The sequence below is a fragment of the Quercus suber genome, unplaced genomic scaffold (genome assembly GCF_002906115.3).
Source record: "Quercus suber isolate HL8 unplaced genomic scaffold, Cork oak 2.0 scaffold_227, whole genome shotgun sequence".
Lineage (NCBI taxonomy): Eukaryota > Viridiplantae > Streptophyta > Magnoliopsida > Fagales > Fagaceae > Quercus > Quercus suber.
The window spans coordinates 573,093-589,413 of record NW_027069685.1 but is presented as its reverse complement, the minus strand read 5'-3'; the positions used below and the strand labels follow the sequence as shown (position 1 = coordinate 589,413).

At 35.1% G+C, this 16,321-nt stretch overlaps 1 protein-coding gene across 2 annotated transcripts; it reads left to right on the top strand.

Moving 5' to 3' along the window:
• The first annotated feature begins 3,167 nt into the window (after positions 1 to 3,167).
• On the top strand, positions 3,168 to 5,596 carry LOC112022841 (plasmodesmata-located protein 7-like). 2 transcript variants are annotated; one of them, XR_010631615.1, is made up of 3 exons: positions 3,168 to 4,107; positions 4,915 to 5,045; positions 5,195 to 5,596. XR_010631615.1 is itself a non-coding variant. In XM_065780203.1 (3 exons), exons 1-3 carry the CDS (start codon positions 3,360 to 3,362, stop codon positions 5,200 to 5,202), a joined length of 870 nt encoding a protein of 289 aa, XP_065636275.1. In that variant the 5' UTR covers positions 3,172 to 3,359; the 3' UTR covers positions 5,203 to 5,596. The 2 variants fall into 2 exon arrangements, 1 of the variants encoding a protein (XP_065636275.1); XM_065780203.1 differs by having other exon boundaries at positions 3,172 to 4,107; positions 4,932 to 5,045.
• Positions 5,597 to 16,321: the final 10,725 nt, after the last annotated feature.

Genomic DNA, 16,321 nt, shown 5'->3' with positions numbered 1-16,321 from the left:
TGATTGATTTTGGTGGATTCTTGATTTCGGTGGCTGGGTTTGTGGGTTGATCGGGGTGGTTTTGGGTCTTTGTTGTGATGTTTAATTTATGTTTATTTCCTTTTTTTTTTTTTTTTAATCAAGTTATGAAGTCTTCTCATTTGTGGGTGTGCGGATTATTCCTCGAAAAGATTAACAACTTAAGTTTATTAAGCAATATTATCGTTGAATAAGAAATTTGGGATTTGATTCCCTCCTACACTAAAAACTAATTAGTATTTTGGTCTAATGATAAATAAGTAATCATCAGGAGTAGATGTCATAGGTTAAAAACTATCTCTAAAAAAAAATTATTAAGCAACATGAAATGAGATGTCTACTGCTTGTAACAACTTTAATCATCTCCCTATATCAACTGATTTAATGTACTTTATTATTTCCTTAAATCAAGGGGTCTGTGGTGCATTATACATTGTAAATAAATAGAGAGTAAGCTCATTGGTCGTGTATTTGCAATTTCTTCAATCCGTAGGTTGCATTCTCTATTGCATTCCCTATGCCAATGCAAAATACATGTGTAGTAGAGTTTAGATATTATCAAATTAACCTAACAATTATGTGAGGTTGTAATCAAATTTCAATAAAACTTACTCTTACTTTAAACAGTTTCATATTCGAATCCCCAAAGATTACAAAATCAAATTGAGGCCAAGTCCAAAGGACCAAATAAATTTTCCCCTACATCCAAATAAAAAGGGGAAAAGTCCAGTTGCAAAATAAGAATACTAATTATATTCATGATGTATTTATAAGAAACCAAAAGAAATCACCATACTTTGGATAATGGAGATATACAAAGTAGCAGAATGATCCAAAAATGTTGCCCCAAAATTCACATATAGAGGTTATACACATTAAAGGCTACATACAAAAGAAAAGGACCATCCTTGTAGCTGCTGAGTACTGTTCTGGGGGACCATTTTGTATGGTACTACTAGTCAATAATAGAAATATTGATTATTGGGAAAGAAACTAATAGAGAAATCATTTAACTTCCTTGTAATGATATCAATTGTAATTTCCTTGTAGGAGTTCAAATTTTCCCGTGAGTATACAATGGCCTGTAGGCCCATATCGATTCTCTCCAAATTCACATGGTGCTCTAACATTCATGCATATGTCAAGTACAAAATATTCATTCTCTCTTTACATTCTCATGCTAGCCTAAAAAGTGTTAAGGCTATTAATGCTGAAGATACTAGCAAGGTTCCTGAATAGAACCCAAACTCAAACCAATATTTAATATATTTCTCCTAATTTATGGAAGTCTAAAGTAGGATGAGGGAGCAGAAGTGCGATGGCCACAGTTGTTTGTGTCTTCATTCATAAAGTTTGTGCATGAAAGAAACACCACCAACAAACACATAGATAAATTAAAAAGAAGCGCAATGCCTTTTTCTGTATAATTAAGGTCTCATTCCTGTATAAGCTATGACTAGCAAAAGTAATAAAGAGAGAATAATTTTTCAAATCTTTCTGGCATCCATGATATGGCCCTCATTAATTAGAGAGGACGTATCAATCAATGTTTTTTTGGCCTAAGGAAACCTCTAGTGATCTCATTCTACTTGGAGTACTTTACTTAGTACATACGTTCTATGACATATATATACAATGTACAATGGACCAAATCATTTTTTTAGCACCATGAATATCTGTCAATGCAGCGATGACAATTGGTGTCGGATCTAACACTGTCCACACTCTTTTATATTATATCCAAATTTTTTAATATGATGTAAAAAATGTGAATATATGGTTTGAATGTTTGGGCATTGTGTGAAACATTTCTTGTCAAATAATGTAAATAATTTTTTTTTCTTTACTATATAACATCTTGTATATGTATGGAATTTTGCCCGAAATAGGAGAAGATTAGCAAAGAAATTAAAATGGCTGTCGTGGGATAAGTTGTCTCAACTCTCAGGGGCTGTTTGGTACATCATTCTAAGCACATGTTTTCAGTTTTTAAACAACATTACACGTATTATTATACAATTTTTCACTCACACGTATTTCTAAAAAAATTAAAAACTATTATTTATACATATGTATCAAACGAACCCACAGTTAACGTTTTGGGCAGCCTCTATCTTTATTATTGTTTATTGAGTATTGACAAACTACTTTATCATTTTAGATTCTCAATATTTTTTTTTTAAAAAAGCTTACTTTAAATTCATGCAAATCCATGCAATATATATGGGTCACCATTTCGAGAAATAGACGTTTTTAATTTAATTATTCCCTATAGGCGTCTAACCATGCGAAACAGATCTATACACACTCCCTTCCCTCGAAACAGATCTCTCTTTTTTCCTTTTCCTTTTTTTTTTTTTTTCTTCCCTCGAAACAGATCTCTCTTTTTTCCTTTTCTTTTTTTTTTTTTTTTTTTTTTCCTTCATTAGCCTATGCACAATTATTGGCAAAATTGGCTCTAAATTCTTCAATGTTTATGTGCTAACAAGTAGAGTAAAAATAAAATAATTTGATTAATTTTGACCGTATGAAATTTGGAGGCCCATACCTGAAACCTAATGCTTTGTTGACATGGCTATATTATATTCTTTTAAAAACAAGTTCAAAAGTCTAAAGAATTTTATTATAAAAAACTTAAAGATTGAAATGAAGATTAATTTTTTTTTGTTTATTTTTTATTTAATAATTGACATTTCAATTTATAAAATTATCTGTTTTCAATCATATTCTTCTTATAGTGCATTTTTATTAATAATCTGACCGTTGTGTTCATCATATTTTAACAAATTCATAAAATAAAAAATAAAAAACCCTAAAATGTTGAATAGTACAAAATTTTCATTATTGTAAACAGGAAAACACATTCGATCATATTACTAACAAATAAAATGGATAATAGGGTTAATATGAAGGTGTAATCAAACATGAAAAATTTAAATGAAAATTTTGAAATGTGAAAGACTCGAAATAAAAGGGACTCTAAACATAAAAAAGCCAAAAGTGTATTCTAAATGTAATCTATAATTTATGTATTGAACTTTGTATTATACCAAGAACACCAGCATCAATCCATCATTAACCATCAAAAGGACTCACTAATCATAGCTTTAAGTTCTACATAAAGTGCTAATTACGTAACAAAGCAACAAAGCCATTGAATTGCGTTCCCCACCCAGAGCTCGTAAAAAAAAGAAGAAAAAAAAAAACACCCACACACACTCACTTTTTAAACCCACTTCGAAGTTTCTGGCAAGTTGATTGTAGTTATAAACACATCCATCAAGCACTCTCTCTATATCTCTATCTTACTATCTAAAGAGAAACTACTCCAAAGTTCAAACATGGGAAGAAGAAGAAGAAGCTCAAGCTCATCATTTCTATCACTCTTCATCTTCCTTGTCTCATTCACTTCTCTCCCCATTCCTTCTCTCTCTTCCGACACAGACACCTTTGTCTTCGGAGGCTGCACTCAACAAAAATACACACAAAACTCACCCTACGAATCCAACCTCAACTCCCTCCTCACCTCTCTTGTAAACTCAGCCACCTACAGTTCCTACAACAACTACACCATCACTGCCTCAACCCCACAAGACACACTCTACGGCCTTTACCAATGCCGTGGTGACCTTTCCATGCCTGACTGTGCAACTTGTGTGGCTCGCTCGGTCACCCAATTCGGCGTTTTGTGCCCCCAAACTTGCGGTGGAGCCGTACAGCTTCAAGGGTGTTATGTCAAGTACGATAATGCTACGTTTCTAGGTGTGGAGGACAAGACTGTGGTGTTGAAGAAATGTGGACCGTCGATTGGGTATGATGATGATGCTATGAGCCGTAGAGATGCGGTGTTGGGTGCTTTGGCTAGCTCTGGAGGGCCATATAGGGTTGGTGGGTCCGGTGAGGTACAAGGTGTGGCACAGTGTGTTGGGGATTTGAGCTCGGGTGAGTGTCAGGATTGCGTGTCTGAGGCCATCGGACGGTTAAAAAGCGATTGCGGTGGGGCTGTTTATGGTGATATGTTCTTGGCTAAGTGTTATGCAAGGTACCAGACTGGTAGTGCACACAGTATTTACTCCAAGGCTCATCATGGTAAGCTAGCCCATTTTACTACTTCTACTACAAAAATGTTTCCACTGATTTGGTTCACTGTTTCAATTCTTCTTGTAATGTGAGTATGTGACACCGTGTGAGCGAAGTAAAATCAATCTGTACACATATTGGGAAAATTACTGATAATCATGATGGATTTGTATGTGTAAATCAATGGGGGCAATGACTGTATAAACGAATGAATTATTGACAACTGTATTTTTACTTTTTCAACAATTAAATGTGTGTTACAACATCTATTATTCCTTAATTTGTGTCTTTAAGACACTCACGGTCATGAACAAATCAACATGTCTATGATTTTGTAAGGTATTACAAAAAATGGCTTATCAAGGGTGGAAAATATTGTGGTCAATCCTTGGTTAGTCTGTGTTATGGGTAGCAATTGGAACTAGTCTATTTGTATAATCAAATTTGATTATCCAGTATTAGAGTATTAGATTCTGAAATTTTCAGCCATGTTTTTTTTTTTTTTTTTTTTTATATAAGAATTTTTAGCCATGTTCATTGTTGTGGCCAATCCTGGATTAATTTGGGTTATGGGTAGCAATTGAAATATTACCAAACTGAATCGGTCTAATTGTATACTCAATTTTATTTGATTTTCCAGTATTAGAGTAATAGAATATTCTGAAATGTTCAGCCGTATATGTTGATTGGATCTGGGAAAAGGCCAAAAGGGTACAGCATTTTTCTTTAATAAAGAAACATACAAATTTAAATATGTGGGGGAAAAAAACTAAGAATTTTCTAAGTTTTGTCAGTGAATTACTCCATTGTTTATAGGTTGTGGTTGTTTGCAGATAAATCGACTAGTGACGGTGAGAAGACATTCGCAATAATAATTGGATTATTAACCGGAGTGGCTCTACTCATTATTTTCCTTACATTCATAAGAAAGGTGTTAGAGGGACCAGGTAATTAAATTCTTCACTTTCTTTTATGCCTTTAATTTAATATCTTCCTCCTATACTTTATTTCATTTCAATGTTAGAACTGGAAAAGCAGAAATCAGTGTTAATAAGTGTTAACTTTTGATTGTTTGGCTGCTACTCTTTTCATGCAGGTAAATAAATTATATATTTGTCAAAGTTATCGGCACACAGCACTCAAATTCTCGACCTCTCCTCAAGTGATTTGCTTTTTTAGACTCTGGCTCTTTCTGCTTCTTTTTTTCCCAATGATGCCACTTTCCTCTGCCTCTATCTCTTTCCTTTGTTCTTCTCTTGGATTTGCTTTATTTCTCACTCCAAAAGGAGGATTATAAGAAGGATTGAAAGACTTGTGATGGGTCACTTACTCGGAAAAAACCAAAGTTTAAAAGGGGATAAAAGGAGACTAAAAGATTCCACTTTCTTTTCCTGTTGACAAAGCTGTTTTGTCTAAATATGAAAATGGCATATTCTTTATGTAAAGTTGTAGACGATGTTTCTTCTTGATGTTGTATTATTGTTATTAATTTTATTTACTTTTTGTATCCTCATAATACAAGGATTTTATAAACCACTCAAAGCAAAATAATTCCTGGCCCCAAATGATATGCCAATTAACATTCCCAACCGAGAAATATATGATTACATAATAATATTATATACTCTTATCTAAATTTCAAAGTTTTGACTATTGGTCTTCTTTTTTTTTTTTTTTATAGATTGTTGGTAAGAAAAAAGTATTATATTTGCAATGCATAAATATGTACTTAGAAACACTTGAACAAGCCAATATATATTACAAATCAATAACGTCTGAAAAAAAAAAAAAAAAACAAAACAAAAACAAAAACCCAAACTACTTATTGATTTTATGCAAAGATATTGGATGCAAACAAATATTCAAAAAATATTTTTTTATAAGAGATAGGTAGAGCCCATGTCACGCTGCTAGAGTTCACTAAAAAAAATATTTTCAAACAATAGCCCGTGTCATCAACATTTAGCATGTTGTGCAATTTTAAATCAAATTAAATTTGGTTTAGCTGCTTACTTGCATGCGCCTGCTCTTGAAAATGGCTTAATGGTGGAATATTACCTTTAATAATAATAATAATAACAGAATTGTGTTACAATACTTGCTTCCTTGGATCAATCCATGAATCTTCCACTTGCTCATTAATTCAGGATCTGCGAAGTTCGATAGATTGAGAGGTATCAAGGTTTATTAATTCTCGATAGAAGCAGGTATTGAGCTAGGTGCTGAGCCACCAGTTTTCAGTTTTTCACACTTATTTCTTTGTGCAATCTTCATGTTTTTAATATTATCATTTGTAAAATCTTTTCAAAATACTTCATAATATTCTCAAATCCACTTAGAACTACCCAAATTCAAGTAATGTATGTTTTGTTATAGGATATGTTAGGTACATAAAAATATAACCCTAAACAAACACCAAGACACCCAAACTACTAGAGGTTGGAAAGGCCATCAACTAATGCTCAAAAGGGAGTTCTGTCAACAATATTTTGACCAGCCTTTTCTTCTTTAGTAAATAATAATGCAATCCAGCATTTAGTGGATTACATGCTGGCATAATGAGACGCGAAAATTGCTTGTTTTCTCTCTAAAAGCAAGAACCACACAGTATATTCTCTTACCGACTATAAGTGCTTTTAGTAATGAATATGACCCAAAGTGGAAAAACTTAACGCAGCAACGTTTAGATAGAATTAATTTCATACCACAAAGCACTTGACAAATCATCGAATGGGAAGTGATCTAATGGCTACAAGTTCAGTTGTTTATCCCAATTATGGTTGCGACTTGCGAGGCCAAACCTTTTATGCTAGACTGAGTATGTACAATTTAGCAACCCTCCACCCCACATATAATACAGTTGTATGGAATGAACCACTGGGATTGCTGAGCTTATTAGTTAAGGAACCACACACACACAGAAAAAATAAAAACTTAGCATGAAAGAGATTGTGGTCTTCCAGGAAAGGAACCAAAAAGAGGTATTCATTCAAAAAATAGAAGAACCAAGAGTCATTATTTATGCCCTGAAAGAAAAAAAATGTCCTAATAAATTACAGCTAGTATATACCAATATAACTTTATCTGTCGATAACCTTTCAATTTGATAACCAATATATAATTGATATGCAAATGCACTGTTAAGCAATATGGCCATCTTTTTCAAACATCCCATGATTGATACAAAGATATCTATAATGCTAATCTCTTTCGGTAGCTTTTGGTGTACTTATTACAAAATGTGAAGCTCAGGATACCAACTTTAATTTCCCTTTAAACATTGTCAAGTCACATAAGTTTATATATTTCAACCGAGAAAAGAACATTGTAGAATCGATTACTATGAGTATCTATGAGTCATATCAATATATGTGAATTACACATTATTATAAAGTGGAGAAAACAAATAGCGTTACTCAATATTTTTTTTTTTCTTTTTAAATTTTCTCAATGTGACTTTGGAAATTATCACTCAAAAACCTTGACATGAAAAAAATGTTAAGGACGTGGAGATGAAGACTTTGGAGAGTTTCCTTAAATAATTAATATAATATATAAAGACACACTCTAACCCAAAAAGCCTAAACCTAATAGATACGTGTTCAATTATGTTATATTGATTACTCATTTCTCTCATCATTATTTAATATGGGACTCATGTATACCTAACAGTCTCCCCTTCACATGTGAGTTTCTGCCACTCTATGGGTTTCAAAACCTCTCTATGAGCCATGAAAGAGTCCTACTCGCTCCCCCTTGCCTAATGGGCTTTTTCCTTCACTAGTGCATCATCTATGCACCTCCTCCACGTGTCAATCTTGCACATCTTTTATCCTTCATGAGAATCTCACACCCCACCGTTGTCTAGCATCATTGGCAACAATACTCATTTGTTGGGCCTTTTTTCCAAGATCATTTGTGTGGGCTTTATGGGCTTGCTTGATATAATATACTGTCCCACTCCAACTGTGAAAGGGACCCAACCCCGCTCCATTTGCGAAAGGGCTCCAAGTAATCTTGCCACCTTTTACCCTACACCACCATGGGCTCTAATACCACTTGTTGGGGAAATAAACACTTTGGGAAACTTTCTTGAACAGTTAATGTAATATACAAAGATACACTTTAACCCAAAAAGCCTAAACCCAATGGATATATGCTCAGTTATGTTATATTAACTATTTATTCTTCTTATCATTATTCAATATAAGACTTCAGTATATTGTAGGAATCAAAATTCTACCAACAATAGAGGTAGGCATCAACATATCAAGGAAAATAAAAATAATAGGAGTTTCAGGTATCAAACTCAAGTACCAAATAGAAGAAATACACTTAAGGGTAGTGTTCATTGGTTAGCTAAATCGGTAATGAGGATTGACGTGTTGTATATTGGTTTTTAGGGGCTTAGGAGCTTGTACATGTTTCTATTCTAATGGTTCTTGATGATTAAAAAGATGCAGATTGATGTTAGATAAAGCTAGGGTTGATGGTTAAGCAATTAGGGCTTTGTATTGTATGTAGGAATTGTATGAAAGATAGATTTGAGAATGGAATTAATGTGAGTGCTGGATGAGGGGAATGATTGTAATCCCTTCGAGACAGTTACTTTTTCCCAAATGAGATCACTTCTAAGGTATCTTGACCTCCAAGCAAGACTACAATAGTCTAAGGATAAACAAGTTTATTTATCATATTCATATCAAATGAGGGATAACACTTTTCTATTTATACAACTTAACATCTAATTCTATTTGGCCACATGTGGCTCTCTCCTATTGGGTGGCATTTCTAGTAGATGTTAAAGATGGATAATTGTATATTTAACCAGTGATAAATAAAGTCTAAATAGGGTTGTCCAAGCAAAACTCAATAAATCCATCCTTTTCATCAGAGCCATCAAAATTGGAATTGGCTCAATCTGAGTAGTGTGGTGGTCAGCAGTTGGTATGTGTCTTCAACACCTAATATTGGCATGCTAAGTGACAAGTTTCACTATCTAAGACCTAAGAAACTAGATCTGACCAAAGACCCCATTGTTCTCCCCCTCCCTCACCATAAGCTACTTTCTTCAAGTTTTGTTATTGTTCATCGTAGATTCGGAGAAATCACCACCAAATCAAGTGGAGATCTCTAAAAATCTATTGAGATCTCAACAAGAACTAGTGACAACTTGGTCAAACCTCTTGAGTTCCATAGTGTGATGACAATGACATCGACGTACACCATGAGAGAAGCAACATTGATGAACTCGACCAAAGGAATTACAAGGCATGTGGGGATCAATTTCAACATAATCTATGGTTGGCAAAAAGGCTTGGAACTTCAACACCCAAAGTTGTTAAGTCAAGTGGCAGGTGCACCCTAAACCCAATCCGACTTGAACGGTGAGCATCCCTACTCCCAACAAATATGCATGTGCTAATTAATCTATGCATGTGCTAGAACTTACCAAGCCTAACTAACTTTTATTATTTAACCAAATTATATATGAGAATTCTAATGTGAGCTCCAATTCAACATGCTTCTAACACGTGTCCTTAGTCCTAGAGATTGTTGTGTCAATTTGGAAGCAAAGAGGTTCCTAGGTTGATAAGCACTTAAGGTGTCAAAGAAGTGTCAAAATGAGGCCTCCATCTACAGATTAGAAGGCTAGATTCTAAATCTAACTTAAGTGCTAATTGCCACTTTATGCTAAAAACTCTGTGAATATTTGTCTGCGCTATTTTGCTCATAAAAGTACTTCCTCCTTTGAAGAGATATATTGTCTTTGTTAACATGTACAGTGTTGTGGTCTTTAGGCCAACTAGATTACTTATATAACACACATTCTTATACTACAATCTTGCTTGCACTGCACACATATGCCTCCTATATAAAGGCACTCATGTATATTCTCTCACTATGAAATACAATATTATTGGTTTCAGTATTTCTAACATGGTATTAGAGTCATTGCTTTAACCTTTTCTTAGCAGTCTTGTCTTTATTGGTTTTACTCCATTCTCAACATCGCTTCCGCCATCACAACAGTCGCCGCAGCCTCTTGTCGTTGAATCTCCGACGTCTTCTAGTCGTTGTATTTGGGTTCCAAACCTACAACCGCTGCCATTGAAAAGTCCTACATCGCACAGACCACTGCACATGTTATCACTGCCACGAATATTACTCTAGCAGGTATCACTAAGATCATCTTGCATCGATCTACACATTGGTGGAAACCTTGTAGCTATCAGCGGCCGCACGCGCCCTCACACACCGCCCAAAGTTTCTGCGTAGAAGCTCACATGCCCCACGTGCCATCATCAGCTCTAGGCTAACGTCACCTATGACATCATCAATGCCACGTCAGCCCTAACTTACGTCAGTATCCAGTCATCTATTGACGTTAGCGCCACGTCATCTTGCTAATGTCATCTCCGCTGACCATTGACTGAGTTGACTTTGACCGTTGACTTTTCTCTAGGATTGACTTTTGCTGTCCAGGTTCTTCTTACCCAATTTTTCGCATAGATTTCATTTTTTCAGTTTATTTTTGCATATTGTGTCTCCAAATGGAAAAAAAAAAATGATATTTTTCTTTCTCGCCCCATCAATACTATATTAGAGGGGAATAAGAATTACTTATCTTGGTCTCAAGCTATGCACAGTTTTCTTAAGGGTCGCATGCTCTGGCAATATTGTACTAGTGCAATCATTATTCCTATCAAGGGGGAAAGTGAAAAAGATGTTGTCTTCCTCAATTGCATGATTAAATGGGATAGTCACAACCACATAATCCTCACATGGATTCGGAGTACTTCTATTTTCCTTCATCTCCAATCTGTTGGGCAACTTTGATGATACAAAATCAGCACGGGATATGTTGGCCAAAAGGTACTCCACTACTCACGGATCCATGAAATATCAGTTAGTAGTTGAATTGCATCAACTCATGCAAGAACTAGGGCAATCTATCAATGACTACTATGATCATCTTCGCTTCATTTAGGACCAAATTGACCTTTCTGATCCAAATTGGGCATGCTCAAAGGATACTCAGCAATATGCTATCGTTAGAGATGAATTTCATCTCTATGAATTCCTGATGTCACTTCACAAGGACTTTGAGCCCATCCGAGGTCAGCTTCTTAATCGCAACCCTCATCCCTCTCTTGATACTGCTGTAAATGAGTTTATTAGAGAAGAAGCTCGTCTTGCAACCCTTCAAGCCCAAAATAAGTTTAATATTTTGGCTATTACTTTTTCTGCTCCACCCATAAAGAAACCATAGCAATTAGGTGATTCCTCTGACTCTAGCAATCGTCGCAAGCAAACCAATAAAAAGTTCTACAACTATTGCAAGCGTCCTAGCCACACTATTGAGACTTGTTACTGTCGCAACAAATCTACTGCTATTGTTGCTAATATTGAGCCTACTCCGCCAATGCCTTCCATTTCAGTTGAGTCCCAGTCTTCTGGATCCACTATCAACCTCTCTCCCACTGAACTATAGGACATCATAGCTCAGGCTGTTCATATGGCTGGTAATGCATCTCTTTCCACTGCTCTCTCAGTTTTACCCGGAAAGTCTCAAACTTGGCTTTTTGATTCTGCATGTAGCAATCACTTAACACCTCACTCATCCTTACTCTCTAAACTTGACCCTGCACCACATTCTCTTAATATTCATATAGCTAATGGTTCCACCATGCATGGGAATAATCTAGATTTTATTTCGACCTCCAACATCTCTATTCCTAGGGTCTTCCATGTACTTGACCTATCCTATAATTTGTGCTCTATAGGACAATTAGCTGAACTAGGATATCACCTTATTTTTTACAATTCTGGGTGTATTGTACAAGATCCGAGGATGGGGCAAGAGCTTGGGACCTGTCCTAGAGTTGGGCATATTTCCCATGGACAATCTTCATCTTCCACCTATTGCTCCTATTTCTATTGCTGCTGCAGCTGCTGCGATTTCTTCCTTACCTTCTCTTGCTCTTTGGCATTCTCATATTGGTCATGCACCATCTTCTCAGGTACAACAGTTAGCTTCTAAGGGTTTGTTAGGTTCTATGTCCAAAGACAATTTTGATTGTACTTCATGCCAGTTAGGAAAACAGCTAGCTTTACCTTTCAATAATAGTGAATCTATCTCTACTTGTATTTTTGAGTTAGCTCATTATGATGTTTGGAGACCTTCTTCTGTTGCTAGTATTGGTGGATCTCAATAGTTTGTTGTTTTTATTGATGATTATTCTCGTTATAGTTGGATCTTTTCTCTAAAATCTCATTCTAAAATTTTACCAATATACAGTAACTTTGCAAAAATGGTTGAAACACAATTCTCCAAACTATCAAAACTTTTGGATCTGATAATGTTCTTAAATATACTCAATATGCTTTTCAAACTCTGTTAAATTCCTATGGCACTGTACATCATCTAACTTGTCTAGGTACCTCTCAGCAAAATGGTTGAGCCGAACGAAAACTTCGTCATATTCTTAACACTATTCGTGCTCTTCTTCTTTCTGCCAAAGTTCCTGCTCCATTTGGGGGTAAAATTGCTCTTCATGCTATTCATGCTATTAATCGCATTCCAAGCACTGTCATCCATAATCAAACTTTGTATGAGCGCCTTTTTGGGTCACCCCCTGATTATCATCACATTTGCTCCTTCGAATATGCTTGTTTCGTTCTTCTTCAGCCTCATAAGCACAACAAACTTAAGCCTTGATCTAGACTTTGTTGTTTCCTTGGTTATGGCGAAACTCAAAAGGGGTATCAGTGTTATGATCCTGCCTCTCATTATCTTTGTGTTTCCTGTAATGTTGTCTTTTGGGAACACCACTTGTTTGTTGAGCTCTCTTACTTTTGTTCTTCCCTGACTACCTCCTTTGTTTTAGAAATCTTTCCAGACGAGCCTCTTGTTCCTTCTACAAATATTCTTGATCCTCCTTTGGACTTCTCTATCCAACCTCCAGATATTTTTTATGCTTCTCCTAGATAGGTCGAAGATGAACAAGTTGATGACGAGCTACCCCACCTTGAGCCTGGGTCTCCTACTCCTGCTCCGCCTAAAGATCCTCACTGTCCTTGCTATACTCCATAAGCCTTACACCTATCGTGAGGCCTTCACTGACCCTTTATGGCAGATTGCAATAAAAGAGAAACTTGATGCATTAACCAAAAACCATACTTAGGATTTGGTTACTTTCCCTCCTAGACAATCTGTGGTTGATCGTAAGTGGATCTATAAGATCAAGACTCGCTCTAATGGGTCCATTGAGCGCTACAAGGCTCGCCTTGTTGCAAAAGGTTTTACACAGGGGTATGGAATTGATTATGAAGAGACATTTGCATCAGTTGCTCATATCTCATCTGTTCGTGCCCTCTTAACTATTACTGCTGCTAGTAAATGGAATCTTTTTCAGATGTATGTTAAAAATGTCTTCCTTAATGGGGATTTGAGTGAAGAAGTTTATATGCAACCTTCTCCTGGTCTCTCTGTTGAATTAAACAAGTTTTGTCGCCTTCAACATGCACTATATGACCTTAAACAAGCTTCACAAGCCTGGTTTGCCAAGTTCAGCTCCACCATCTTTCGCTTGGGTCACACTGCCAGTCCTTATGATTCTTCCTTTTTTTTTTTTTTCGCACTGATAAAGGCACCATTTTACTTCTCCTATATGTGGATGATATGATCATAATTAGTGATGACCTCAGTTGCATTCAAGAACTCAAAGATTTTCTCAGTCAACAGTTTAAGATGAAAGATCTTGGACATCTCAGCTATTTCTTGGGTCTTGAAATCACTCATTCCACAGATGGTCTTTATATTACTTAAGCCAAGATGCTTCTGACCTTTTGTCTTAAGCTGGACTCACTGACAGCAAGACTGTTGACACTCTAGTTAAACTTAATGCGCATCTGACACCATCCAGGGGGGGGGAAACCACTATCTAATCCCTCTCTTTATAGACGATTGGTTGGCAGCCTAGTTTATCTCACAATTACTTGCCCAGACATTTCCTATGCTGTTCATCAGGTAAGCCAGTATCTGTCTGCTCCACGATCGACTCACTATGTTACTGTTCTGTGCATTCTTTGATACTTGAAGAGCACTTTCTTCCATGGCCTTTTCTACTCAGCTCCATCTCCTCTTGTACTCCGTGCATTCTCTGATATTGATTGGGCAGGAGATCTCACTGATCGCAGGTCCACTACTGGTTATTGCTATATCCTTGATTCTTCTTTGATTTATTGGCGAAGTAAGAAACAAACTTTTCTGGCCCGCTCCAGTACTGAAGCAGAATATCAGCCCTTACTGATACCACATCTAAGATCCTTTAGCTACAATGGCTTCTTAAGGACTTAGGTGTATCCACATCCTCTGCTACTCCTCTTTATTGTGACAACCAGAGTGCGATTTATATTACTCACAATAATGTCTTCCATGAACGAACTAAACACATTGAGATTGATTATCATTTTATCCGTTATCATCTTATTCATGGTACTCTCAAGCTCTTCTCAGTATTCTCCAAAGATCAACTTGCAAATATCTTCACCAAGTCACATCCTAAAAGACGTCTTCGTGATTTGGTTGATAACTTCAAGCTGGTCTCACATCCACCTTGAGTTTGAGAAGGGGGGGGTTGCTAACGTGTATAGTGTTGTGGGCTTTAGGCCCAATTAAATTACTTGTATAACACACATTCTTGTACGATACTTTTACTTATACTACACACATATGTCTCCTATATAAAAACACTAATGTATATTCTTTCACTATGAAATACAATACTATTAATTTCAGTATTTCTAACCGTCTAAATTCTAAAATCCTAGATTTTACTCTTTTAAGATAGGCACATCCCACCTGAATGGTCTTCCAAATATAAGATCCATTTCTAGAATCTGGATAGTGTAAACTAGATGAATTGGAAAAACAAAAAAGCTTGAAACTCCTTATAGACTTTGCTACTGCCTTTCCAACCACAACAACCTCGCAAGACACTATATTCATAATTGTCTTTGCAAATAAAATAGCTCCGGGGATGGAGCTAAGCTTGGACTATGGGGGTAATGGCCCCCAATTTTAAAAAAAATATATATATATTAGTATATGTATGGGTATTAATTTTAGCAATTTTATTCTATAAATTTGCACTTTGCCTTCTTAACAATATCTTTAATTCTTTTAAGAGTAATGATATAACCACAAAATTTTCTACAATATTTTACAAATTATTGAGATAGTAAATTCTTATTAGTTTGCATCTAGATCTATCACTTACATTACTTTTTTTACTTACTAATGACATCAGTAATTTATAATAAAGTTTGTAACTCTAACATTTTTCTACTTTTAAAGGCCTAAAAAAAATTATAAGTCTAAAACTTAAAACAAAATATACAAGCCAAAAAAAAAAAAAAAAAAATTAGACCCAACAAAAATTATCAATAGCTAAAAAAAAAAAAAAATCCAAACCACAAATTTTACCAAAAAAACCAGTCTTTTAAAAAATTTTAAACAAAATAAATTTATCCTTACCGAGCAATAGACACACATAAAAAAATAAATGAATAAATAAAAAGCCTTTAGGGCACTGTTGTTCTTTTTTTTTTTTTTTTTTGGAGAAAAGGGCACTGTTGTTCTAACTTCTAAAGTTTCACGTGAGAAGTTGTCCAGGTTAAAAAACAAGAGTTCAGTAAAAATACGAAATAAAAAAACAAGAGATAATTGACACCAAGATAGATTCGGACTGTTCGTTTCTTTCTTTCACTAGTCTGAGCTGTCGCAAATTATTATTGAACTGAGGCCCAGTTCAAATTTAATGGACCAAAAATCTTCAAAGCCCAAACCTGGAATTTCTCGCTAGGTCAGACAGGTGATAACATGGAAAATGTAAATAACAAATCTATTGATACAAATTTTTCATAATTGTTGAAGTATTTTCTGCGATGATTTTTTGCTTATAAAGACTGATGTTATTTGTGGGTTTATATGAAAATGATAATTATTTTAATCACAACTTTTCACTTTAACAAATTATGAGGAAAATAATAATTCTATTTTTCTTAATTTCTAAATGTTAAAATATTTTTATTTCTAGCCTTACACAAATATAATATCATTTTTTATAATTCAATAATTATAACAATAACGGGAAGGTTAGAACCATAATTCTCTTTAAAAGAAAATAAACAATATCATTAAATAGATAAAAAAAAA